The sequence below is a fragment of the Rhodamnia argentea genome, chromosome 2 (genome assembly GCF_020921035.1).
Source record: "Rhodamnia argentea isolate NSW1041297 chromosome 2, ASM2092103v1, whole genome shotgun sequence".
NCBI lineage: Eukaryota > Viridiplantae > Streptophyta > Magnoliopsida > Myrtales > Myrtaceae > Rhodamnia > Rhodamnia argentea.
In genome coordinates, this window is record NC_063151.1 from 9,351,613 (window position 1) to 9,378,309 (window position 26,697).

Here is a 26,697-nt window from a genome sequence, read left to right on the forward strand (position 1 = left end):
TCTGTATGTACTCGCGACTTGGCGCGAGGCTACTGCGGACGGAGAGCTGACGTGGCCCCTGGGTATTATTTCTCTCTCTCTCTCTCTCTCTCTCTCTTTTTTTGTTGAGAAATCAATGTTTTGTTCCAAGACGTTTTCAGATCAGTACTTCTCGATCGTTTGAATTTCAACGAGGGCCCCCTCACTATTTTTAAATTTTCCCTCCTGCACTAATTCATGAATAATTTTCAATCTCACAAAACTTTATCGCCCGATTATCCTTCGTCCATTCTCCTCCATATTCCTGAACTACAAGATTTGGACGGCGGGTGAGCTGTGCTCGGCACAGGCCTAAGCCTTCTGACGGAACACTATTCTGCCAATATGACCGACGGAGCAGCCGCTATTTCACTTGGTTGTGGAGCGAATAATGTGACAGGAGAGTAGGAAACACCAGCAACTGGAACTAGATGGGGTATGCCACCAAGCCATGGTGGGGTGCCCTCTCCCATCAATCCCACGATGGGAGACCATTCACTACGACTCGAGCGGTACCCAGAGAGAAGCCGCATTCAGCTGATACAGCCATCTCGACAATGCACGGCGGTACTCCTAAGAATGCATTTGATGCATGGGAAGTAAAAAAAAAAAAAAACAGACAGAAAAATAAATGTCACAAGGAGAAGGCTATGATTTGCTGCTTTTTTCCCGCATTCTCTCGGAGATAGAATGTTCCCCGACACCTACTTCCAGGGAAAAGAAAATTCGAGGAACAGCCCAGCCCGTCTAGTTAATCCTGTAAAACCACCTTACTCATGACACATCCTCTACACATCACCTTTTACTCGCATTCGGGCCCTTCACCGCACTCCCCGGAAATGGATGGAGAATGTTCAATCTCTTCCATTGGAGGTGAGAAAGTCTCCTGCCCTCTTTTTGTGACCGTTATCACTTCGCTCTTATGAATGGTCCCGAGGTGTATGTACTGATTCCTGGCACTAATCTTAATACACAGGGTCATCTGGTAGAGCAGGTCGGCAAGAGAGCTGCATATTCTCCAGGAAACGGGAGAGAACTCAATTTGGTAAAAAGGTCAGTCCGATTCTATTGCAGACTATTAACACGGTCAAGACTGCGGTGACTAGTCTGAAAGGATATCTTCCAACTCAGGTTCGTCAGAAGTGACAACATCAGCATCGTAGTCCAACAGTGTCTCATTGAATTGACTGTTCTCTTGAAGGCCATCTCCATTGTCCTCATCATCTGGGTCAGACCATTCTGGATCTTCATTCGAGTTCTGATCATCGACTACAACGTCCTCATCTTTTGTGGGGGTGTCCTTGCCTTTCCCAATTTTTCTCGAGCTTGAATCTCTCTTTGCCTTAGACTCGGAGTCCTCACAGATGCAGGAGGATGGGTTCTCATGAAACTCGCCTCTACCGGGTCTCACTTCCATTGGCTCCCCCATGAAGCCTCTCTGATAACTACGGACTTTAGATGCAAATGCTTCCCAAGTCATGTTACTCTTGGCTGAGGATAAGCGATACAGTTTCTTAGCATTTGGACGAATAGTAGGTTTATGCCCAAAATACCTCCTGCAGTAACAACAGAAAGAGTCAGACCTTGGAGAGACCTAGTAGAAAGATGTGCACAAAGCATGCATCTTGACACAGCAAAACACAAATTACCGCATTCTGCATACCTTCGACCAGCTAATATCCTAGCCATATTTCCATTGTTGTTGGTGGCAAACACATCACTTTCATCACAAACAATGAAGTCAAGTGCAGCCATACGAGAGGAAAATGAAGAAAATGGTTCCAATTCCTTTTTACTGGCTAAAGTTTCTTTGGTATAGAATTTGGGGAAGAGGGCCTTCAGAGGTGCAAGAGTCTCTTCCCCTCCATATATTTCACCAGATGCCACATAGATGTGCACATCGCTACCATATCCAAGGGCCCTCAACATCAGGCCAAGTTCCTCAGGAGTGAGTGGGCATTTCCCTTGTCTCCTTGCTTTATCAGGGTTAATAATCTGCAAATTAATTGACGTAATCTGCAAATTAGTTGACATGCCCGGGAGTTCACTAAAGTTTAATGTGATAAATATCAGACAAGCATCATTTATTTTTTTATTTTTACAAGTTCCTCCCATCTTCTCTAACATATTGCAAACAAAGCATATAAAAAGAAATGCATGGATGTAGGAAACTTACATGTAAAGTCTTCCACCTTTTTCTAATTGCACCAAGTTCTTTGATTTCCTTCTCCCCTCCACCATAATAGCAGCCAGAGAATGCGAGCATATCAGGTTCAAACCTATGGGAAGAATCTCGTTGTGTCAAGCTATCATCCAAAATACATACGTATTGCCACAGCCAAAGCAATGTCATCCTTTGAAAAGCAAAAGAATATTCAGATGCCAACACATAGACATGCCACACAAATCAAATTCAGGTGGCTGAAGTCCCAAAATGTTGCCTATGTTACGAGACTTAAAAATCATAACTGTCAAATTTTGATCATTTCCTGTAAAATATGATGAAGTGCTACAACAGACAGGTATAGATATTGTCGTTCAATCCTGGAAAAGAAAATTCTCACAAAGACAAGAGGTTGCCATATGACAACCCACTATGGGTATTCAGGCACTTAGAGATGAAGCGCAAGGTCAAGCAATGCAGTAGATATATTCATCTGTAGGCATTCCTAACAGCACACAATACTCATTGTACAATTCATATTTTAACACAAAACACAGAATTATGGTTGGAGATTCAAAGTTAGGGGAACAAAGACAAATAACCTAAGAAGTACACTTAAATTGTCATAACACTAGGCAGGTGCCGAGTAGCAGGAGAGGGAGGGACAAGAGGTTTCGGATGCAAAACTTGGACCTCACAAGATTTTACCAGTATACTGAACCTGAAGGTTAGCAGTATCAGGTTCCACCGATCTAACTGGTTAGGCTACTATCACCGGTCACTTTAATTAAAGACGCTCCAGAGTCAAATATGTAGTGTCTATGAAAAATGCGCCAATTTAACACAAGCCGGGTATGGCTGAGATGGCAAAATGTGCCCTTGTAGGAAAGTAAGGCCGAGGGTTCGGGCTCCATCAGTGCAGGCTGTTTTTATGTTTGAAAGAGTCACCTAAATAGTACACCAATAATTTTCGCTAGAAATTGCCAAAAGAAAAACGCTGTGCCCCAATGGTCAAGCGTCAGGTGGGAGTTGGAAAGGGCTATGATTGAACCCCTTATCCAACCACCACCAAACAGTAGTTTTTTAAAGATGTCCCCAGTATGTCCCCAGATCCAGTTCAAACCAAAACCAGTTCATCGGTTGAATCGGGTCAAGTCCAATGCTTGACTCGTTCTTAGTCCAGACCGTATAGTGTGCTGAACCAGATTGGTGGCCTGACCAGTAACCGGCTGAACTGGTAGAGCTGGCCAGCTCGGTCTGGTTTTGGAAACACTGAATTCGAGTTTAAAGAGGATTAAACACAATCTGTTTACCTTAAATGCAGGGCAATGAAATTTTTGCTTCTCATTCTCATTCGCTGCACCAACTTATCGCCCATCTTGCGTATAGGATTGGTGAACTTTAAAGCGTGGTAGTTAACTCTACATCGTAGTTTCTGCAGTCCTGTATCCAACTTGTTCGAGAGTCTGTAATCAAACTTAGTGAGCTGCACAACCTGTTGTAAGAATGAATACCAAAAATGTGACAATCTGACAATAAAGAATGTGTGTCATTTAAATTAGAAGATCCAACAGATGAAGCATATTCATCCAACCCATCTCTATCCATTTTAATTTACCAAACAGGGGAAAAAGAAGTCAAGCCCATGAAGCTATCCACTTTGTGGCCATCAATCTAGATACCATTAAAACCAGATGTACGATAGTAATGAAATGTCTGAACAACTTGATGGCATAGGTCTCATTTTCTTTTTATTTTCCATCATATTCAGCAGAGATTAAATAGAGTGAAAACCCCACATCGGGTAAGATAGGGAGAAAATCAAATAAATGGAAAATTGAGTTTGATTTCTATTACCATGTCATCAGGTGTTTGATGCTTCTTCCACAACCATGTCAGTTCTGTTGCATGCTTGAAAACTTTCATGATTCTGTCAAAATTATAAGTTCTCTAGAGATTCAAATCGAAATGCGATTCAATCCATGCTCCCTGGATACACACTTTATGAATTCAACTTACATACAACTAATGGGTCTCCAAAATAGTTTTCTTCTCACATTGCCATTAGACACTAAGAATTAATCTCTGCTGAATATGTGCATCAACTTTTTTGGAAAGTTGGAAATATCATGAGCTCTCTACCAAAAGCATCAATTGAGCGAACAGAACAAGGGAAAAGAATCTATAATTACAAGTAAAAAAGAAATTGACTGAACAAAAGGGACTGGAACAGAGAACTTACATGCCTTTTCAAAAGAACAGGCAGTACACGATTGTGATAGCATCTTTCACTACATTTCCTGGGGACACGCATGGAGCGGAAGCTCCAAGGTTTTCCTCCCTTCTTAGGAAGCTGCTTTATTATTTTCACATCATTTGCAAGAGATGAGATGAACCAATCAACATCAAATATCTCTGAGAAGTCACTGCACAGCGAGAAGATAAAAACTGGTCAGCTAAATGGAACAACAAAACCTGAAGAAAACTATTGTCCTTTCCAGATATCGCAGCTATCAACAAGAGCTTGCATATTTTGAATGGAGAAAGGGAGTGCATGCAATCAATCACACAAACCTGGCGTCCTTCCAGAATGATTTTTGGTCGAGTTTAGGAACAACAAGAGTGGCATTCAGAATACGAGCAGCAACAACTGCATCTGTAATCTGAAAAAGAACATATTAGGAGAATGTCCAACGTGTTTAACTGTCAAGGGATGACTAAAATCATCAGCAAAACAATGGGCAGCGTAAATTGTAACAAAAGAAAACATGGCAGCATAACTTAGAACACAATATCAACTTAGGTAGATATTTCCTATGTGACTTCTTCCAAAAGCTAAATGAAATATGGAGCAAGTCCAAGGAAAAAAAATATGCCTGGCAGCCATCCATCACAATTGAGTAGATGGAACAGAAATGAGTATCTCAAGCTACATCATATTCAGCCCTAGACCTCGCCCGTGAAGTAAATCATCGCACCTACGGTCCAACCAATTGGGAGAGAATCAATAGATTCCTTTTCGATGTTCCAAGATAAAGCACATCAATCCAAGTTCCCCTTGAACAACTTATCTAGTGCAAAGCCAACAATTTAGCAGGGATAAGGTAAAGTTCAGTGATTAGGGAACAGAAAATTAGAGTGAAGCACAAAATAGTTGTGCTCGAGTTAGAACTTACTCTTTCATTTAATGTGATGTCAATCAGCAAGGATTAAGAAGATGCATATCTATAGTTAAATTGAAAGACTATGCTTCTTCAGTGACGCAATAAAAACATTTAACAGTCAATACAATTCCCCTGAAAAGCAAATGACAACAGAATCATAGTTGACATCAATCGACAGCATCATTTACATCTGCCATCTGAAAGTGTCCAATTTTAATTCCAATCATTTGGACAAAAATCTTCTAAGCAAGTTCTTTGGTGAGTTTTGTGCAGTCATACAGACTAAACCCTCAAAGCAGAAGATGAATGGAACATTAAGTGTGTGGGCAAGCTTTGACTGTTATGAAAGGTACAAGATCAATAAACTTACTCCAGTCCTCTGTTGGTTCAAGCCTCCGCTAGTCGCAATCATCAAGTACCGGTTTGGCTGGGTAATAGCTGCGGCTCCTAGACAATAATGACCACATCTGATTCATTACATCATAAATGCCTATTTTACTGAATCATAGGAAATTAGGAAGAGGGATTTCATGACAAGGTATAAAAAGCCATAGCACATTTTAGGAACCTTCCAACTTGCCAACAAGAGTTAGGATCAACTGCAAAAGCACACGAGGCATGTCTATCCCAACTGCTGAACAAGGTTTCAAAGTTTGGAACCGAACAGGGGATCAAAATCTTAGAAACATTTCCCAGGTACATTCTAACTACTCAGATTGACGAGATTATTCAAACTAGTATTCGGAGGACACTAGATAAATTCATAGACGTTTTGCGAATGATGACTCACTGGCAAACTTGGTGCTCGCATTGCTGCATCCGCAATAGAACTCAGAATTCCGCGAACTCCAGATGTCCCGTTGTAGTTTGCCTCCACTCTTCTGGAGTGAAATGACAGGAAGCGAACGTTGAGCGAATTCAGAAAGAAAAAAGACTAATCAAAGCGAAATGGAGTCAGTTCAATAGAGAAGCTAACGACCCACCACCGGCACACGAAACGACACAGTCGCAGCGGCCCCATTGTCGACTCCATCACTAATCTGCAATCGAACCACTCTCAAGTCAATTCGATCGGAAATCATCCAAACAAGCACATCTAATCGCTCACTGAAATGGAGGCAGACGGAGGGCGACACCCCGAACAACGCACGCACTCTACAGACGACGTCGAGGGAGCCACACGTTACCTTGGAACGGTGGTGATGGGAGCGACGGCGGTCCACCTCGATAGGAGGACGAGCGAAGAACGAAAGGAGAGAGAAAAGGAGGAGGAGAGCGCAGGAGGAGGCGACTATCACCGGAGAAAGCCGCCGAAGCCGATGATACCAGTTGTGGCGCCGCCGCGGCAAAGCCATGCGCGGCGGTGGCGGTGGCGGTGGCGGTGGCGAACCCCGTCCCGCACTCTCTATCTCTCTCCAGATGTCAATGCAACAGCCTCAGATTCACGCGAAGGGCGTCAAGCTCCAGAGCAGCGATGGGAGGGTGGGAGGGGAGCGAGGCCGATCTCCGGCGAGACGATCTCAAGACTGGCTTTCAGCTGACACTCGGCAACGCTCTCGGCAGGCGGAGAAGGCGGAGGTGGTGGTCGTGGCGATGGCGGAGGAGGGAGGTTCGGAAATCTCTGGTCTTTTTCTCCCTCCGCGAGCCTGTAATGGGATGGAGGAGGAGGAGGAGGAGGGTGATTAGACTTGATGCGAGGGGGTTAATGTGTTAATCCCCAACGAAAAGCTTCTCGGCTGCGCCAGTGTGGCAGGGTGTCACGACGATAGTTAAGCCGGTGCGTCCCGATGTTCTCAAGTTGGCTCGGTGAAGATCTGGCGTTCGAGATTTGAGATCCGCGTACGATTATCCATGAGACAATTTTCCCGAGACAATTTTTTCCTCGAAAAAAAAAATAAATTCCCAAGTGTTCGTTTTGATTACCACCAAACCCATTGTTGGAAGCCGGTGGTGGTCACTTAATAGGAACAGAAACGTTGTATAGAACAGCTGTTTTCCGGGTCCCGGTTTTGTTTGAGCTTCAGATCAACTTTGAGAAGCACTTGCCCAATGTTCAATGGATTCATTCAATGAACAACCTACCTTTAACCGTTAGGGACGCTGAATGATTCATAACAAATCTCGCGTGACTACGAGCTGATTTCCGCTAATTTAAGGACCTGCATTGATACAGATTCGCGCACGCGCCGCCCATCCTAAGCAAAGTATACATGCAAAGTATACTGACCCGGAAAATGCCTCCCTTCAACGGCAACCGACGGAAAGGTGAAAAGAATTCACCACCATTGATGAAACCGCCGCCGCTCTTTTGTCAATCAACATTTCAGCCAAACGCCTCAAAAATCTCCAGGACTGCATGCCTTGAATTAGCGTTCCACATACAGCACATGTAACCCGGTGCAGCCACCCTTTCTATCAAATCTTGGGCAGAATTTTACCTCCGGGCTATCTGCATGGCAGGTGTGAAAGAGCAGAACTGGTTGCACTGTATACGTTCACTGGAAAAAAAAAAAAAGAAGTTGAGGAGAAGTCCCCTTCTAACACGGCCTCAATTGATCAAACATCGAACCTGATACATTTATTGCTCTGGGGCGCCGAGCCCTCGAGTTTGATGCAAATGGTGCATGGATCTTAGGCAACCAAAAGAAGAAATATAACTGATGGCACAGTTTTACAAAATCCTCCTGCCCTTGGAAAACATCTGGGGGAACTGTGGGTAACTCGCGGACAGTCCCGAACAAATACCTTGCACCACCTAGGTGATACGAATCTTCAATTACAGGAACAACTTCCCTTGTGATTTCAAGATGATCCTCTCCAACTTCATTCCCATAGCAACCAATTTTCGCCAACATCATAGTAACCAATTCAGAGCTGTAATCTGAAATTTATACAGGAAGGTTATTGCGAGCAGCTTGAGAACAAATATGAGAACCGAGAAAGTTTGCTGAAGTACCAGGGTGATTCATTAGAATGCTCCCATCTTCTGCCCGAGTAGTCATAACACGGACAACGAATTTGAGAACTCCTTAAGCTGAGCAGCAAAAATATCTCATTCTTGTGTACATCTCGCAAGCCTTTGAGCCCATGGGCTTTGCTCAGGTAACCAATCGATCGGCATCCCTTCGATGGCACACCATCTCAAGATCAACAGGGCAAAGGCAAGATCATCCTGATTATGTTCAAAAAAGCGAGTTAAATAAGACTCAGCATCTGGGTCTTCACTGAAGATAAAATCCTCATATTCAGCCTTCATTTCATGAGGAGGGTTATCCGCTTGACAAATAATTTGCATGCTCAATACTCGCAATGCCTCGATGGCTGTGCTGTGAAATCCATTGTTCACATATGCAGTGTAGACATAGCAGCAGCATGATGGGTCAGGCTGAATTTTCTCTTGATGCATCTGCTCAATAATGTGCTCAAGTATGTCAAGTCTTCCCTGTAACACGAGATCAACTTAGTAATTTGTACGAGTTCTAGAGAAGCAGAGAGCTTTAAATACAATGTGCTCATGATAAAACAAACCCCAATATGACTAAGGAATGCGCATTTGACTTTCTCAGTGGCTTATAAGCAAGGCTTTCTGTGTAACAACGTCAATGTCTATACAGACACAACTAAGAAAGAAGCAAAGCAGCACTCCTGTGGTCAACTTGTGCCATTCATTTTGCAATAAAACATCATGACAATTACCCACTAGGCACCACAAACTCGATATATCCTATAATATCCCCAGTGCTTCAGCCAGTTGCCGCCGACATTTCTTTTGGTTAAATTGTAAGGAGAACAATTTTACCACTCAATCTGTAGATGAACTTTTCGGCTTCAAATCCATCCAGGTCATGCCAGAGCCATTTCTGACAATACCTCCAGTCTAGGTTTTTCCTCTCTACCTTCTTTCTCTGATATGCAAATCTACAAGCTCCATAAAGCACAAAATCAAGAATTGGACCCAAAAGGAGCCAAGCTTTCTAAGAATGGGAAATTCTTCCTTTGGAATGTATTATGGCTCTCAACTTGTGCTCCAAACCTTCCGATATTCTAACGGAATCAAAATGGATCAAGATATAGCAAGTTTTTATTTTGTCCCCCCTAATATGACATGGAATATCATAATTGTTCGGCTCGACTAATCCCTTGAGATGTATGCAAACCAATCCATGCATGTGTATTGTTTAACGCTCCATCCATAGGATGACGGATGTGTTCCCATAGCTACTTCGCGAGATGTAATTTGAAAATAGAATCTGTTGTCTCTAAGCTAAAGGGAGACCTGGATCCACTTCAACCCGGGAATCAGCCTGGTTGAGTCCCAGCCAAGAACCGGCTTAGACTGGTTTAGTTCTCGGTTCCTCCCATGAAACCCCGGCAAACAGGAAAATCAGGCCAGTTCCAAGAGTAAATCAGTCTACTTAAAAAAGAAGAGTCTTTCATGCATGCAGAATCGAACCGTGACCACAATCCGGGAGAGTGCGCATAAACCAGTCGGTCACAATCCCATGCACATCTCTCTCGGCAGCTATGTCACAAACTTGCAGCAATGAGCAAGCAAAGATCACGAAGCAAACTTATATATCTCTCATTGCCTAAGATCAACCAATACGTCTACAACATTCCATCACTCTCTCTCCCTCCCCCCAAGCTCGCCCAGCTTACAAGTTTTCTCCCTTTCCCCTCTTCAGGCTTTTTTCTGTGTCCCCTCTAGAATGTGTTGATGGTGGTAAAGGTAGACATTACAATACTTTCAAGAAACCAAGGTTCCCAGGTCATTTTCATGCTTTCAACAACCAAAAACAAAATCCAACCACGTTCACAGGTAGACCTGCGAACTGGCCGCTTCGGATCCAAGCCTACCCAGTTCGGTTCCCAATCCAGGAACCTAAACCTACCGTGTGATTTCAAGTTCTTGTTTCGAAATCGACCCTCCTTGGAAAAAATCACCTTGAATCCACCAAACGCTTAACCATCAGCCAATCCCTCACAAAACATCGTGAAACTCTTCTCCCTAAGTTCGCCAAAACTAGTCCTGTCCCATGACAAGCTGGCAAATATTTGAGGCAGTTTTGGCACAACATTGACCTGCCATTGCCAGATGGGACCAAAAACTCGGAATGAAAATCATAATTGCGCCAAAGTGCAAGAAAATATCTACCTTCCAGGCCCATTGCAAATGGTTGGATAAGCTCAATTTATTTCACTAGTAACACAGAAATGCTTTTGGAAGCCAACATTCTCAAGACCCTCAACTCAAATCAGTGATTCAATTGTGAACATTACTGCACAGGGAAGAGATGCATCATATGAGTCTACCAGGTGTGATTGCATATGCAGAACACCTGCAACGAGATATTTCTTACCCGTAGCAACATGCAGTTATGATACAACCTACAGATGCAAATACATAAAGCAAACAAAAGGCTTGATGACTTAATGACCAGACATCATTTCCAAGCATGTCTTCAAAAAGCATGAGTGCCTCTAGAAGAGAGGAGAAGAGAGGCTATGACTGCCATATTCTCAACATAAATCTGGATAAATTAACATATAGAAAATATTTTGACAGAAGAATTTTCAATTTTTTTCTTAGAAATAAAGTCGATATTGAGTCCCGGATTGATATCGATCCCAATGGTAATAACAATACAAAGACTGGGGTTAATAATTATCAAATAATTGATAACATAATTAATAAAATGGATCAAAAAAGTCTTTTTTATCTTAAAATTTACCAAAATTTAGTGCCAACAATCCCTCTCCCACTATCTTCAGTCGACTGGCTGAGAAAGAGAAAGGAAGCAATTTTATCCTTTCTAATTCACAGACAGATGCACATGCACAGGGAAAGAGATAGAAAAGGAGATAAAGATGCTACACCTTTTCACAAGCCTTAAGAAGAAAAGTGTTTAATAATAGGAGATCAAATTGAACACTTTCTGCTTTGGCTTGATCAAGAAGATTTAAAGCTTCATCATAGTTTTCACAGACCAGCAAAACCTGAAAGAAAGAACCTAGTAAGCATACATTGCCAAAGCCAGAAACTAGATGTTTAGGGGGGAACAAAGGGAGGAGGGGTGACCGAGGCACGATTTTGGCAGGAAAAGAACTATGAAGGTTGAGATCATTTAGTTTCACCTTTATAAGGGCTGTGTAAGTCATTGTTCCGGGATAAAATCCATCACGAATCATCATGGAAACAAGTGCACAAGCAGACCTGTAACATTGTATTATGCTACAACAATCAATCATTATACAGTATGCTGCAGGATCCAGCGAAAAACTGCACTGCTTCATATTCTTAAACATGTCCACTGCTTTGCGGCTCTACAACATGGGCAGAAAGATCATTAGGACCTAGAGAAAATTCAAAGGAACCACAGTTCAATGGGACAACATACCACAATGATCATAGCAGGTAAATTAGCACTTACTTCTTTAGCCGCAACCAAGGAGTGCAACACTGCGTTGTATAATGGTGCTTCCACATAAGTCCCATTGCAAAGAAAACGGCTTTCTGCCACACGTAGCATCTTTTCTATCATTCCCTCTTGTCCTAGAGCTGCCAGCTGAAAAAAATCAGAAACATATTAATGCCATTGCAAACATGTGGAAAGAAAAGAGTGAGTTTCTAGCTCGAATGCTTAGGATATAAAGTGGCAAAATTAAAATCATCTAATGGAGAGAACCATCTTCATATAACTGAATTTCAAAAGATCGTCCAATTTCCTAACTGCATCTACAGGGATTCAATCTGAGTAAAAATAGCAGCACTGCATGCATAATAAGAATTGCATGTACTCCCAATAAAAAGAATTCTCAAACAAAGGCAGCATTTCAGATCCGCATGAAACCCATGTTGAAGCCTCACAACAGTAACTGCCAAGAGAACTGGCTTGATCGAGGCGTAGCAGTTCAAAATTAACAACCTAAATGCCTATCCATGGTCATTCAAGAGAAGCAATACCGCATCTAGCCATGAGCATGCTTCAAACCAAGCACAACCTCCAGATAGTGTTTTGAAAATACGAGTATGCTTCCAACAATACTCAAATTAGTTCAAGTCTTTCTCAGTGCCAGTGTAAAGTAACTGACTGTATATATGGCAAGAGAAATACCAGATTTTTTAATGAGATAAGGCTATGCTCGACGCCATTTTTGGCCATATCCATTTCTATAACTTCTATCCTTTTTGCAGCTTCTACCTGTGACAACATATTTCCCTCTTCATACGGAGCATTCACAGTACCAAATAATGAAAACAGCAGCTCATACGTCTGGATATTTGGTTGAAGTTGTATTTGTTTCATTTTTGCCAATATATGAACTGCACGCTCGGGTTGATCCTGCACGGTGCAAACCATATGTCTTTTATACTGTATAGGGAAATAATGTGCAAGTGAACTTTGAGATTAATAGTTTCCAAAAAAAAAATAAGAATAATGAAAAAACTACTATCTGATAAAAGAAAAACTGAACATCCAGCAAACTCTCAAAGGTCATCCTCAATAATAACTTCACTAGCAGACCTTGCAGGACTGGTGGTGGCCCCTGCTATATGGCCGCAACAATTTATATATTAAACTCCTGAAACTTCAGGTAAGATCTTTTGCTTGCCCCCACAAACCTAATACTCCGGTTGCATTATTGATCCCACAGTTCAAGGTTTCTCTTCTAATACATTCAAACTGTGACGGTAATGTGCAGAGAAAAGCAATTTGTCACTTCTTACTGAAAACCAGCATCCCACATAAGCAGCACTTTTTTACCCTAGAAATCTTTGTTTTCATCTCACTGTACTTATCAACGCTAGAAATCTTCTTCATGGTTATATGTATACCATAAAAGGCACCAAAACCACAGCAAGTTGTGTGCACTGGAATGTCAATATCTCATATCTGTCAAATAAGCCTGAGAACCCCTATTAACTGGAATTGCTGGTGACGTAACGGTAACCTTCAATTTCATACTAATAAGATGATTTATTAAGGTGATTAGTGGAACTTGGGAACCAGCAAGTACTTTCTTCCCAAGCATTTCTGACCTGAATGATAGAAATATTAGTAATAATATCTTTGTTATATATCTTCCAAATCTAATAAAATGTGTATCACTGAGTTGAAACTATTCAGTGTACCATAAATAAGAAGTGCTCAACAATCGTGTACAAAGTAGATGGTGACTCATCATCTTCCTTTAGTAAGATTGCGAACATCTTCTTACTCTCCTCAGCTTACCCCCAAAAAAAAAAGAGATATTCAAGGTTCCACACCATTAGCCCGTATATATTCCCGCCCAAGTTGTACTCTTAAGCTAAGACCGGGTCGGGAACCCTTCACACTAAAAAACAAAGAACTGGCCATATAAATCATTCTTCTTTCAATATTAAAAGATATCAGGAACAAAAAACGCTGCAATCCATCCACACAAAAAATCTCCTAATAAACAGCCAATGTCTGAATATACCTACTCACCACTGCATTACATGCTGCAAGGAAAACATTAAAAGGATAGGGATGCGGACGTTCAGAAATTTGAAACAATAGAGCCTCAGCAAAATCCAGTTCTAAGGCTTCACTGCACTTCACTGAAATGGTTGCTAGGGTAGAGTCAAATGGCTTCAGTTTCTGCTTTTGCATTATTTTCAACTGCAAGGACAAAAAGTTTTGTTTCCAAGAACATCTTTGATAGCGGAATTAAAAGTAATTGGATGAAAGCAATGCAAATGGAGTGCCAATAGCAAGTTCGCGAGTAACCGATACTCACCAGTTCCAAACCATCAGTGAAACCTCTTTCAGTAACAATCGCTCTGATAAATCCATCGTATGTGCGGCTTGATGGTTGCAACCCTAGGTTTTGCATCTAGACAGATACAGTAACCTTCTCTCAGTACCTTTTACTCTCATTGACACAGAATAAAATACTGCATAAAATAAAATAAAAAATCCATAAAACTAAAAGCCCAAGCACAATTGAGGGCCTCATCCAAGGTTACAATTTCTGCCACCACAAGATTAATTAACCGGGATACAAAATCATATAACTAAATTCACATGTCAATCAACAAAAAGGGCCCCATTACACTTGGAGATTTTCTTGACAGATAAGAGTTATCATATGAACACTTCCATGCGACTCATCATCTAAACAGAGCATTCAAAGTACAAATCTATCATAAGCAACTTCTATCAGCTTTTATACACAATAAAAAGAGGAGATCTTCCTAAATAGATCCTACTACCTGTTGAAATAACTGTTCCGCCAAGCTATGGTTGCTTGTTAGTGCACAGCTACATATCACCTCAGTGAATGACTGGCTCAGCACATTCCTAAATGCAAAATATTTAGGATTTGGTTTGTTGATTCCAACGCACGTGACTTCATTTCTAGGACCATGAGTAGTGCATAGCCCCATGTTATTGGAAAGACCATCCTTTTTGTCACATATATGTTCAGTTTCTTCCTTGTCAGATCTCTCCAACCGTAGTTCACTCAGGGAAGGTATTGGAATATCTAGCTTCGGAGAATGCAAACCTCTCTCTGTATATCTATTAGATAAAGTACCTTCAGTAGCCAAAGCTACCATAAGTTGCAGACTTTCATACGCAGATTTTAGATCTCTTAACCTTGTAAAAGACCAAATAAACTTTCTTAATGAAGGAAGGTCCAAATTGTAGTGCTTGCTATAGTCCATCCAAATATGACGCACTGCAGAAAGACTTTGCTTCCACACAGCAATCTGAGAGGAGGAAACAACCATCAGAAATAATTACAGAAGAGCAGCAATTTGTTTAACCTATCCACAGAATGAATTAAAGTCAAGGCAGAAATTTAGTATGTGCACAGAAAACTGTGAACAAAAGGAATCTTTCCAGATATCAATGATGCTTATATGTCAAGATAAAATAAAACCACCAACTGCAAATGAATCGCAAGAAATGGGTAAATCAAGCAAATGCCTAGACAGTGACAGAAACTAATACTTTATTTTTGGCAAGGTGAAAAATGCTTCTAAATCTGACAGCCACATGGCGTGGTTCATAAACTCAAGAGCCCAGCAATCCATGTTTCTATATTTGAACTCGGCCTGTGGTTCACGATTTGTTCTTTGCACTCACCTTTTGCATTGTCTTCGACATTACAAAAGAAAAACGGTATGTACTTTGCGCTTCTAGGATGGTACAAGAGATGTAACTTTATTTTCCACTAACAAGTTATGGAAATGCACTCTTTCTGGCATCAGTCTTCCTGTCTTAATTAAAAAAGAATGCTATGTTTATGATTAAAATTTGTAAAAGTTTATACACACCAGGCATTTGGCCTGGTGGTATAGGACGTCACCATAGAACAATAAAACAAATCCAATTACAAAGTATCTATGCTGTTCAATATACCTTGAGTCTATTAACAGAATAAAAGATAAAAGAGGGCCAAATATGTATACATTTTAGTGGATAAGTAAAACAAATCAGCCATATTGGAGAATATATGAATCAAGGATCAAGAAAATATGGAATAGGTTCAAGGTCACATGTCCTTGACACCATTAATGGGGCTCTCATTCAAAGACATTGGTCAATTGATCTTGGAGGAGCCAGACATTCACAAAATCTAAAATGCTTTAACAGTTCACTCTTTAACTCTCTCTTTTTTGCCCATAAGTCAATTATCTAGAAAACTTGGTGGGGAAAGGTCCCCCTGCCCCTGCATAAATCAGTCGCTGGTTACATGTTCCTTATCAGATTGGTTTTCTGATTAACACTAATTCCATGATAGCATATATCACTCAACAAAAATAGTTGCCCCAGACAAGTTCATCAGAAACTTTGGAGTATGCTACACTACCCATCTCTCCAGTAAAAAACAACTGAACTGGTCGGCTGTTCTTAAGGAGATTAGTCAAAAGTTTTGAAGTATGCAACACATCTCCCGAGTAAAAAATATCTGAACTGTCGCCACCTTGACTGAGAGAATAATTGAGAGATGCATATGCATGGGCATGCAAAAATACGAAAAAATCTACACCAAGAGCTAAAAAGGACCGACAGAAGTACTCCTCAATATGTTAAAATGTACTATATGTCGAACAATCTTATTCTTGGACTTCAGATTTTCTGCAGGGTACCTTTATAAGCATGTGATGAATCTAAAGACAAAGCGGTGAGAACGTTTTAACACAACCTTTTAACCTGCAGAAATAGATCAATTGTGCAATATAATTGCAGAAGTGCATACCAAGAGCTAGAGATATCAATGGTTCAGGTTTTCAGGAAACCGAACCGACCCGATAGCTTGAGCAGCTGAACCAAACCAAATCGTGGCCCTAACCGAATACGAACCAAACCGAAAATCTTGTTTGTGCGGGTTTTCAGTTTTCTTTCCTCTTTTTATGTGTGCATTGAATGAAACCGATGACCACCTCATGACGAGGAAAATCGAGCAACAGCCACGAAGGAAGTACGCAGAATAAGCACACACGAATCTACCAATTTTGTTACGGCGAAACCCCGATACCCTACAACGATGGAACTTAAGAACTCCCGCAACCTTTCTCTCTCTCTCTCTCTCTCCCTCTTTCTCGCGCCCTTCCTCGCTCCGTCCCTCCCTCCCTCCCTCCCTCTCTCTCTCTCTCTCTCTCTCTCTCTCTCTCTCTCAAAGACACGAACTTTGACCAGTGAATCCGTGAGCTTCCAATTCCATCACCAAAAGAGGAACCACCAGTGACCCCAATTTCTCTCGTGAACACACAAAACCCCCAAACCAACCCCCCCCCTCCAAACCCCCCAAAAAAAAAGAACATCTTTCGACCCACCATATCTCTCTCTCTCTCTCCACCATCAATTCCATGTTCTTCCAGACCACTACAATCCAAATCACACCCTCCACTGACCCATAACACCATGACACTCGCCTTCACCTCCAAGAGATCACCTATAAAACCCATCTCCTCTCTCCCACTCCCCTCCCCCCCTACTCACCATTTCCATGGCCCCCCTCCTCCTCCTCCTCGTCCCGCCACCCCCACCTCCCCAAACCTCCCCCTCTCCCACATCCCCCTTCTTCCTCTTCCTCCTGTTCCCCAGAGATCCAGCAAGCCTGCAAGTCCACGAGATTTCCCGACCTCTGCGCCTCCCAGCCCTCCCCTCCCCCCCCCCCCTCCTTTTTTCCCTTGACATCATCCTCTCCACCATCCAGATCTCCTGAATGTTGAAGAATACGGCACAGCAGCGAAGGATTTTTTCCAGAGAAGAGTCCCTGTTCTCCCTTGCCGAATGTTCCCAAGTTTTGAGAGGGATGAGAAAGAAGAGAGATTTTAAGTTGGGCGTTCAGTGTTTGTTGAGAATTCCAGTTCGGTTGACTAACCGAACTGAACCAAAATAGCCCGAACCGGAAAAAGAACTGTTATTTTTCGTTTTCTGAACAGAAACCGAAACAAACCTAAAGGAACAAAATTTTGATTTGGGTCAGTTCGGTTTTTTGGTTCAATTCTGACACCCCGGAGAGCATTGACAAGGAGACATAAAAGAAAGGACTACTACACTAAAACAGGCAGGGAAATTTTTATGAGCAAAAGACAAGTATGACATGAACTTATACTTGGAGAAAAGTAGTCAAAGTGGCGCTTGTTCAGAACCGGAACTGGATTTTAATTCTTAGTATGGCATCAGTTTAGGATTCTCTTCAAAGCATAGGTGAGAAAATGCATTTCACTCAATGCTCAAGCGCCCCCGCCCCCCCTCCCCTTCTCTCCCTCACATATTTTCAGAATAAGAATACTTACATTTGGTACTTTCCTGCAATTACATCGAAGGTGCGAAAAATTCAATGCACTCTTCAGAAAGGCAAAAGTACAACGAAGGGTAAACACTAGCCAGAGACAAAATCATCTCCACATCATACCTCGAGCAGTTCCAAATAAGTTGCTTCATTCTTCCCCACAAACCGGTGCTCCATCAGATCTAAGCAATCGGCGTATAGCTCACTTCGCACGTCAACACAGGCCCTCAGGAAATAATTATACACATCCAATAAATGAGTCACGTGATGACTTTCTCCGAGATTAGCTAGTAAATTAAGTCCCTGAATAATGTGCAAGAGTGCACCAGGTGAGCGCTCAGATATGAATGAGTACCCTACCAAATAAAATAAATATGATCATGTTATAAACTACAATCGCTACACGACTATCACTCACCACAAAGAACGAGAATATAAACCTCAACCTAGGGGAACTCATTTATTTTCAATACCAAGATTCCAAACCTTTAAAGGACTTAAGTTATGGTCCCAAGTTTGTTGACCAAAAAAAGAAAGTTATGGCCCAAAATGGCAGAATTCTTCATCAACAGAGAACCAGAGTTAAGTCTCCTCCAGGGATAAGCTGTACCAGTGTCCTGTGGTTTTTGAGCTTGCTAAGATACGGTCAACATGATTTCTGCAGCAAAGAGCATATTTTCCGCTAACTTAATCAGGAAGACATGTTAATCCATCCACAGAAGTTATCAATGTCATTAAATGTCAGAGCACTTCAACAAATTTGCATGAAAAAGCCTGGCAACTCTACTTGTCCTAACAGTTCCTACTTAATACACCTTTGTCAGCTTAGAATATTGTTTTTCCAAAGTTCTATTAATCAAAGGCTGAGCTTCAGTCCAAATATAAAGTCAACCCCACTAATGGTCCCAAAGAGCTTGGACATAGCCCTGCTAATGTGAATATTATAGGATCTTCAAGAGAGAGGGAGAGATATAATCAATGAAGTCTACATCTTCAATTAATAGATAGATGAAAGAGTACATAAGATGGCTCTATTTATAGAGCATGGAAGACCCTAACAAAACCATAATTTCTTATTTATTACCACCTACTAACTATTAACTAATATCCCTACATATAATTCAACACTTCCCCTCAGGCTAGAGCATTTAGCTAATTTATGACAGGTGCAACTTCATTCCATAGTCTGTGACTAAAGCGCTGTGTAAGCTGGACCTCACTCTAGATTACGGATGTAGATTCATCAAACCAGATTTAAGACAATAATTATTGTGCAAGCCAAGCATTACACAACAAACTGAAAGTAGCCCACATCGTCAAATTTGACAGAAGCGCTGAAGAGACAAATGGAGACGAGAAAGTTGACACCTTTCTCTTCCTCAAAAAATGAAGACCAAAACGTGTGAGAACCTAACTTCATGAATTCATCACCCCATGGTGCTTGATTGCCGCTGCCCAACTAAGGTGTGCTTTACTCTGGCACTCACAGTTGCCTTGGAAACTTGATGGCGACTTTGCTCATCAATAACACTCGCAATAGAAGACATTCACAGTAGAGGTCGTTGAGGCAAATGACCAACGTTGGGAAATTTTGCTCCATAGCTTTTTTTTTTCCTTTTCCTTTTTGGCTCATGAGGAAATTAAAAATAACACAAACCTAAAACCAAACCAGCAAACCCACAAGACCAGAGAGCTTCACTTATATATGGAGGAGCAAAACTGATGGCAATGCTGGAGAAGGACAAAGGATGAGAAGGGTGAGGCATGGAATGGGCTAAGAATGACAGAACCTTAACAGAAATGAACACTAAAAACAGACTGGATGTGCTAGCCAGTGACAAAGGTGGAGAATGAGCTCGCAATGACACCAGAAGGACAGCTGTCAACAACGACATGGAAAGCTGATGGAGATTCCAAGAATAATGGCAGGCGAGCAAGAAGTGAACAGAACCCTGACTTTCTTGTTTATGACCACCTACTAACTACTAAAGATCCCTGGATCTATTTTAACAGTTAACTAAACAGTAAGTTTAGATGATTGAAGGAAAATTTAGGTATATTACAATATCCTTCAATCCAAAGATAATCCAAAAGATCTCTCTTCCCCAACCTTCCCCTTTTAGTTCTGTGTTCTACATCTTCCACCTCCTTAGCTGGAAGCAGAGATAAATATCTAAAAGGTGCAAAGATGTTGTAGGTTCCGTCAATTCCTTTTAGTAGCAATTTGGGAGGGAAATTGCAATGGCCAGTAACAGTACACTATTTACATTCTAATCAAAGAGATTCATGACATGAGAAAGTTTTTAACATTCCCAAAAAAATTTGTGTCTCAATATAATAATGAAGAATCATGGAAATCAATCTTAGCTAAAAGCAATTTGGATCTGAAGAATGCATCCTCAGCTTCTCACCAGGATCAACTCAAAGTGTATTTCGTTTTGTACACAAACACCAATTTTGGGTGAGCGCTGGCTCTGAAGCCTTAACAATGAATCTCTTTAGTCCTAATAAGGAAAGTATGTAAAAGGCTTAAGTGATTTTCCAGAGTATGCGACCTAGAAGTTGGTGTGATTTATAGCTATACAGTGAGTAAAATCTACAAACTTCAAAAATAGAAGAGAAGAAACTTCAGTGACCATGTTTAACTTCCTTAATAAGCAATAAGCTAATTATCCACTATGGATCATTTGTGAAAGAAAATTCTCATGACTTTTATCCAGAGCTCATAGAAAAAGATAATACCACTGCCAAGCAACCACCTCTACAAAGTGCCTGCAAAGTAAGAACGTGGCATCTTTCATCCATGCTGATCTTCTTCTCATTAATCAACTTCCAAGTTTCCATAGCAAACTGCATAAACATCAAACGCCACATCAGCTCAACAACCCAAAGGCTTGCTTGATTGAGATGAAGTACAGTTGCAGCTAGTTATGTCTACACTGACTTGACAATAGATCACGCCTAGCATCAACTGAAAGAGGAAAAATGAAGTCTCTGGTGCATACCATCGAATGGGATAACGAAATCAATAATAAATTTGTGAGCATAAACTAAAACCCACATCTGTAATACCTTATCTTATAAAGATAATTGTTCAATATATACTTATGATAAAGTAGCAAAAATCAAAATTCTGCCCACAAAATCAATAATCTTTTCCATTTCAAAATGCCAGAAGCAGCCTAAATCAACAGATTGAAGTTCATAAGATCTGACTAAGAAAGGCTATCCTAATGCTATGATCAGTTTCAGGGGCTTTATTTAGATTAAGGAAACTTCTTTTCAGTTTAAGTTGGAAACCCCATACAGAGATGAGATATTGGACCAATGATACACATTGGCACAGTGTATCCCATATTGTGCATGCTCCAAGGGGGCAAGAGAACTGATTGCGCATCTTATGTACTCTTTCATTAAGCTGTTATATAAACATGTGGTCACTATAGATTCTCCCCCCCTCTATCTTGAAGATGTAGACATGTTTACAAAAGTCAGAATCACTGTTGATAAGACCTTGAAGGAAGACATGGCAGATGTTAAAAGAGTCGGGATGGGATGTTTGCTATCAAGAACATGGCAAGCCACGAGATCTTGTAATTAGTTTCTATACAGGAGGAAATGGGTCATTTCAATTGGCCAATCCTATTTTTGACGATTTCTCCCAAATGATGATTTTATCCCTCATGGGCAAATCTTTCCAAAAAATCCCAAAAATTCCAAAAAAGTCTCAAAAAGTAGGAAATGGGTCCATTTAACTGGCCAATCCTGTTTTTTGTGATTTTTCATTTCGATTTTTCCTAAGCGTTGCTTGATTTGTTGTCGAATACCATGTTTGTATCGGTGACCATCCGCATGGTATCCAAGGGTAAAACCGAGCGGCCTATGCGGCAAATATGGATTTTATTCATTCTAACCAATAAAAAATAATCAGAGTCACCTCTTTCATCCTTGGCATATGCACGGCCTCAAGAGAGGCATAAGAAAACAACAATTTTAGCTTATTATCCTTCCAAGAAACAAATTTGAAGCATTCCTATTTTGGCCAAAAAGATGTCATGGTGCAAGAGGATCACAATTGTGGAATCTGAGGAAAGTCATCAAATGTTATTATGTAATTATTTGATTTAAATGACAAATTAGGAAGAGAAATTATTTTCCAAAACAGAAATTTTGTGCAGCTATCAAGCGAGTTTCTATTCGGGGAATAGAAATTTTATGTAGTTACTAAACGCGTTCTGATTACCTAAACCTCATCCAGGGAACGGAACAAAAAAAATTTGGTTATAATCAAAATCACTTTTTTGGAACAGAAATGTTACCAAACAGACCCTTACTATTTGATAAAGAGAAATGTTCAAATAAGTTACAAAAATTGCAAAGTTGTTCAAGGAGGAAGCTTAACTATCCAACATCGATTAATGGTACTTGATGTCTACATTAAAAGAGGAAAGCAGAGAAACAAGCCGGTGAAGGGCCAAGAATCGGACGGCGGGATCTATCCGAAAAACAAGAATCCCTGTTCAAAGAAGAGTTATCAGCCAGTGTGCATGGGAGGATAGACGGGACTCAAATCAGATTTGGAATTCTTGGGCTAGTTGCATTCAGAGAGTGGCAAAGGCGGTCCTTGGGGATTCCGGGGGTTGTGCACCACACCAGGAGTCTTGATGGTAGACAGAGGAGATACAACAAAAGATTAAGGTTAAGAAGGAATGCCACAAAGTCATGCACAAGGACAAAAGTGAGGTAAACATAGCAAAGTAGAAATTAGAAAAGAAGGGGAAGAAGAAAGTCTGAAGTGAAGCAAAACTAGCCACTTGTGATGACCTTTCTAAAGGGCTAGACACCAAAGGAGGGGAAAGAGATATAAGAAAATTGGCTCGAGAGTGAGGAAAACAAGAGTTCAAAACCAGGTGAGGTGCATCAAGGATAGAAATGAGAAGGTCCTCCTAGAAGGAAGATGTTGTCAAAGGCGGCTGCGGAAATTATTTCCATGAACTCTTCAATGAAAGATATGAGAGAGAAAACTTCACCCGAAGAGTTGAGTAATTCAGAAGAACGCAGAAACTACTCTTTCTACTGATGCACAAGGACGGAATGTCTAGAGCTTTGACGAAGATGAAGAATGGAAAAGGGGTGGGCCTTATAGTATACCAATAGAAATCTGAAAAGTTTTCTAGGAGAGATTGGCGTATCTTGGCTAACAACACTTTTAAAAGGAATTTTCTTTAAGATCCAACCAAATGCCGGATGAACGGAGAAAAATATACTTAGGTGCCTATCCACAATAAGAAAGGTGGCATTCAGAATTGTGCCAACCATAGAGGGGTTAAGCTAATGAGTCATACCATGAAGCTTCGGGAAAGCGTAATCCAGCTCAGGTTGAGGCAAGAGACTCGTATTTCAGCTAAACCAATTTGGTTTCATGACAGCTAGATCAATTATCGAGGCTATTTAACTATCACGAAGAGTAATGGAGAGCTATAAGAATAAATGGAAGGAGCTGCATTTGGTGTTCATATTTTTGGAAAAAGCATATGATAGAGTACCAAGGGAGATTCTTTGGATAGTTCTCAAAATGAAAGGGGCACGCATTGGCCACATACAAACAAGAAAGGATAACTGCGTGGAGCTGTCACATTCGTTAGGACAAACATAGGGGAAACAAAAGAATTCGCTGTACTCTAGGTTTACATTCAGACTTTGCTCTGGTCCTTGATCTTCTTGCCTCAATTGATAAGCTGACAAGATAGATGCATGACAGTCCTTGATGTATGCCTTTTGCAGATGGCATAGTGCTGGTACATGAAACCCACGTCAGGGTTAACCAGAATCTCAAACTTTGGAGGGAAACTTAGAATCTAGAAGTTTTCAACTCAATCGGACTAAGACAAAACATATGGAGTGCAACTTTAGCAATGGCAGAAGTTCAAACAACCCCATGGTGAAAATTGGAGTTTAAAAAGTGCCAAGGAGTGAACATTTCTCATATCTTGGATCCATTCTACAATAAAAAAAAAAAAAGGAGGAAAAAGACAGAGATCTCATCTGTAGAGTACAGGCAGGAAGAAGTGGTGCATTTGGGGTTTTGTGTGACTGCCAAATGACACGTAAGCTCAAGGAAACGTCCTATGGGACAGCCATAAGGCCAGCAATGCTTTATAGCATGGAGAGTTGGGTGGGCAACAGTATGCACAAAACTAGGTCAGCAGAGATGAGAATGCCTCTTTGGATGTGCTTGCACACAAGCAGAGATAAGATTGAAAACGAAGCTGCTAGAGAAAAAGTAGTCACTCCACTTGAGGAAAAGATGAGAAAGTCTGTCTTAAATGGCTTGGTGATATTGAACGAAGGCCTTCAGATGCCCTACTAAGGCGTTGTGGCAAGGATTGGATACATAAATAGAAGAGTAGGGGAAGGCCTAGAAGGACATAGACGGAGACGAGACGAAAAGATACGGAACATCCAGAATCTCACAGAGGATCTAACAAAAGATTGAGCATAATGGCAGATCTCATGCCACTTTATGGGTTATGGCTTGCTTCTTGTTGTGTTGTGTGCCTGTTTGTTGTTCATCAATCTTAGGCAAAAGCAACTCTATGACAGCCACAGTTGGATGATCCTGTAATCTGCGTTATAAATGCTGCGGGGCACGGATGAACATTCTTCTAGGCAAGACAGAAACTTTTGCATCTAGTAGAGCAACAACATATAATCTCATCTTACCGAAGCGTCTGATGATCTGGCACAATAATCAAGGATATGTAGTGATTGGTTCCCACAGCCAAGATACAAAAGAAGATTGGAAGCTCTGGTTCTCTCACCCAAACGTAGTGCATCAACAATTCGATGCCCGAAACATTGATCAGCTGCACTTGAAAAAAAAGGAAAAGGAAAAAACTGTCAATGTTTCTACAATAGCTCAGACCACATAGCATTGCCATGTGCACACAGTTTAGATAAAAGACCAACAAGCCATCCCATGGCCCCACCCAGCCAAGACATAAAGGAGGGAACCGGGATTAATGTAGGAGAAAGAATAGCACACAACTATAAAAGGTGATAGCCGTAGACAACACTGATATGCCTCAAGAATTCTACTGTATCGAAGAGAGCCCAAACAGAACATGCAATTTAATCTTTCATGACAATTATGATGCTAAATAATTACCTCCCAATGTTGCATAACTTCTATACATATACTCCTTGTCAGTGATGTTCTTCCGACCCTGTGAAGGCACTCACCATTAAGCAGGAGCGTGTACACTAAATATGTCAGAAGGCACGCACATGTGATATAGCCAATTTAAGACCAGCACTCCAGCATAGCACAAGATTCACATAGAAAGGAAAGCACAACAGGAAATTAGCAGGTTGGAGGAATTCCCCATTTGTCTCGTCCACCCATCCCGCACACAACACAGAAAAAAGAAAAGCACCCAATGGATGTATATAGTGCTAGCTCAGTAACCCATTCAAGGCACACGAAAAATTTCCAATCTTTATGCACAGTAACTATATGTATCTTGGACCTGAGTAAAGTTATTAAACTACTTTGTCTGAACCTTGGGACTTCAAACTCAACTTAGGGGTTCATGATGGGGAAGGTAGACTCCACGATATCTCATGATGGCTACCGCCGAATAGGATCGTACAGTAACGTCCCACGTCTCGGGTGAATCATCGGATGTATACAACCCATTCAAGGCACAAGAAACATTTCCAATATTTATGCGCCGTAAATATATGTATCTCCACGCATGTAGCTGGACAAACGGGTGATGGCATGAAAAGGAAGAAGATGGCAGTTGTATTATAAGATTTGACGTACAAGAAGACGAAACCAATTATCAGTTGGAAATTAAATGAACGATAATGCATGTTAAAGTAGCACTAAATGAAACTAGCATTAGATCACTATCTCAAGCATGCGCAAGAGCGCGCCGGGCGTGGACAGACCAAAAAGAACCAGAAAAAGTTCCCATCGAGGCAGAGAGTTCTTCAAAATTGTACCCACGGGTCATTCCCAATCGCGCTACTGCCTCCTGCTCCAGCCCGCAAATGTCGAGTCCATCCAAACGCAATTGCGCTCTCTCCTGATTGCTGCAAGTGAAATTTGAATGAGGATTACGCAATCATCACGAACTGCAATTGCCCAAAAATAACCCGCCGGGATTGGGAGTGCGTACAATGAGCGAGCTCGTTCTCGGAGAAGAGGACGGAGCTGCACGCACCCTTTCCTCGCCTGCATTTGCCTGTGAGTGAATCGAATTGCAAGTACCAAAGCGATGTCCATCTCCATTTTTGACGCTTACTCCACCACCCTCCAACCGCCTCAGCCCGCCTGTACTCCACACCTTCCTGCTCAGTGCCTCCGACGCCATTCCAGAGTCTCTCTCCCTCTCTCACAAGATCCGCAAGATTGCAGATTTCGGGCAAAAACAGAGGATGAACAAATTTAAGTATAAGATGAATACGAAGTGAGATAATGAGGACGCGCCAAGTCCTACCCCATTCACTGCCGGGTCAATAGAGCCAAAGGTGAAAAGGGGCTTTGAGAGGACACGTCAAAGTTCACAT

At 41.3% G+C, this 26,697-nt stretch overlaps 1 protein-coding gene across 7 annotated transcripts; it reads right to left on the bottom strand.

The window, feature by feature from the left end:
- Positions 1 to 650: 650 nt before the first annotated feature.
- On the bottom strand, positions 651 to 26,697 carry LOC115738566 (O-fucosyltransferase 16-like). Of its 7 annotated transcripts, none has more exons than XM_030671187.2 (17): positions 26,307 to 26,687; positions 26,131 to 26,220; positions 25,289 to 25,346; positions 24,844 to 24,986; positions 20,863 to 20,970; positions 18,244 to 18,423; positions 14,878 to 15,082; positions 6,534 to 6,757; positions 6,333 to 6,386; positions 6,137 to 6,227; positions 5,717 to 5,793; positions 4,757 to 4,845; positions 4,425 to 4,608; positions 3,496 to 3,677; positions 2,195 to 2,297; positions 1,682 to 2,013; positions 651 to 1,574 (listed from the first exon to the last, which is right to left on the bottom strand). In XM_030671187.2, exons 1-17 carry the CDS (start codon positions 26,499 to 26,501, stop codon positions 1,121 to 1,123), a joined length of 2,769 nt encoding a protein of 922 aa, XP_030527047.1. In that variant the 5' UTR covers positions 26,502 to 26,687; the 3' UTR covers positions 651 to 1,120. The 7 variants fall into 7 exon arrangements, 6 of the variants coding, with proteins under 6 accessions (XP_030527047.1, XP_030527049.1, XP_048129829.1 ...); XM_030671189.2 differs by having other exon boundaries at positions 26,135 to 26,220; positions 26,307 to 26,351; XM_048273872.1 differs by lacking the exon at positions 26,307 to 26,687 and having other exon boundaries at positions 24,844 to 24,991; positions 26,131 to 26,203.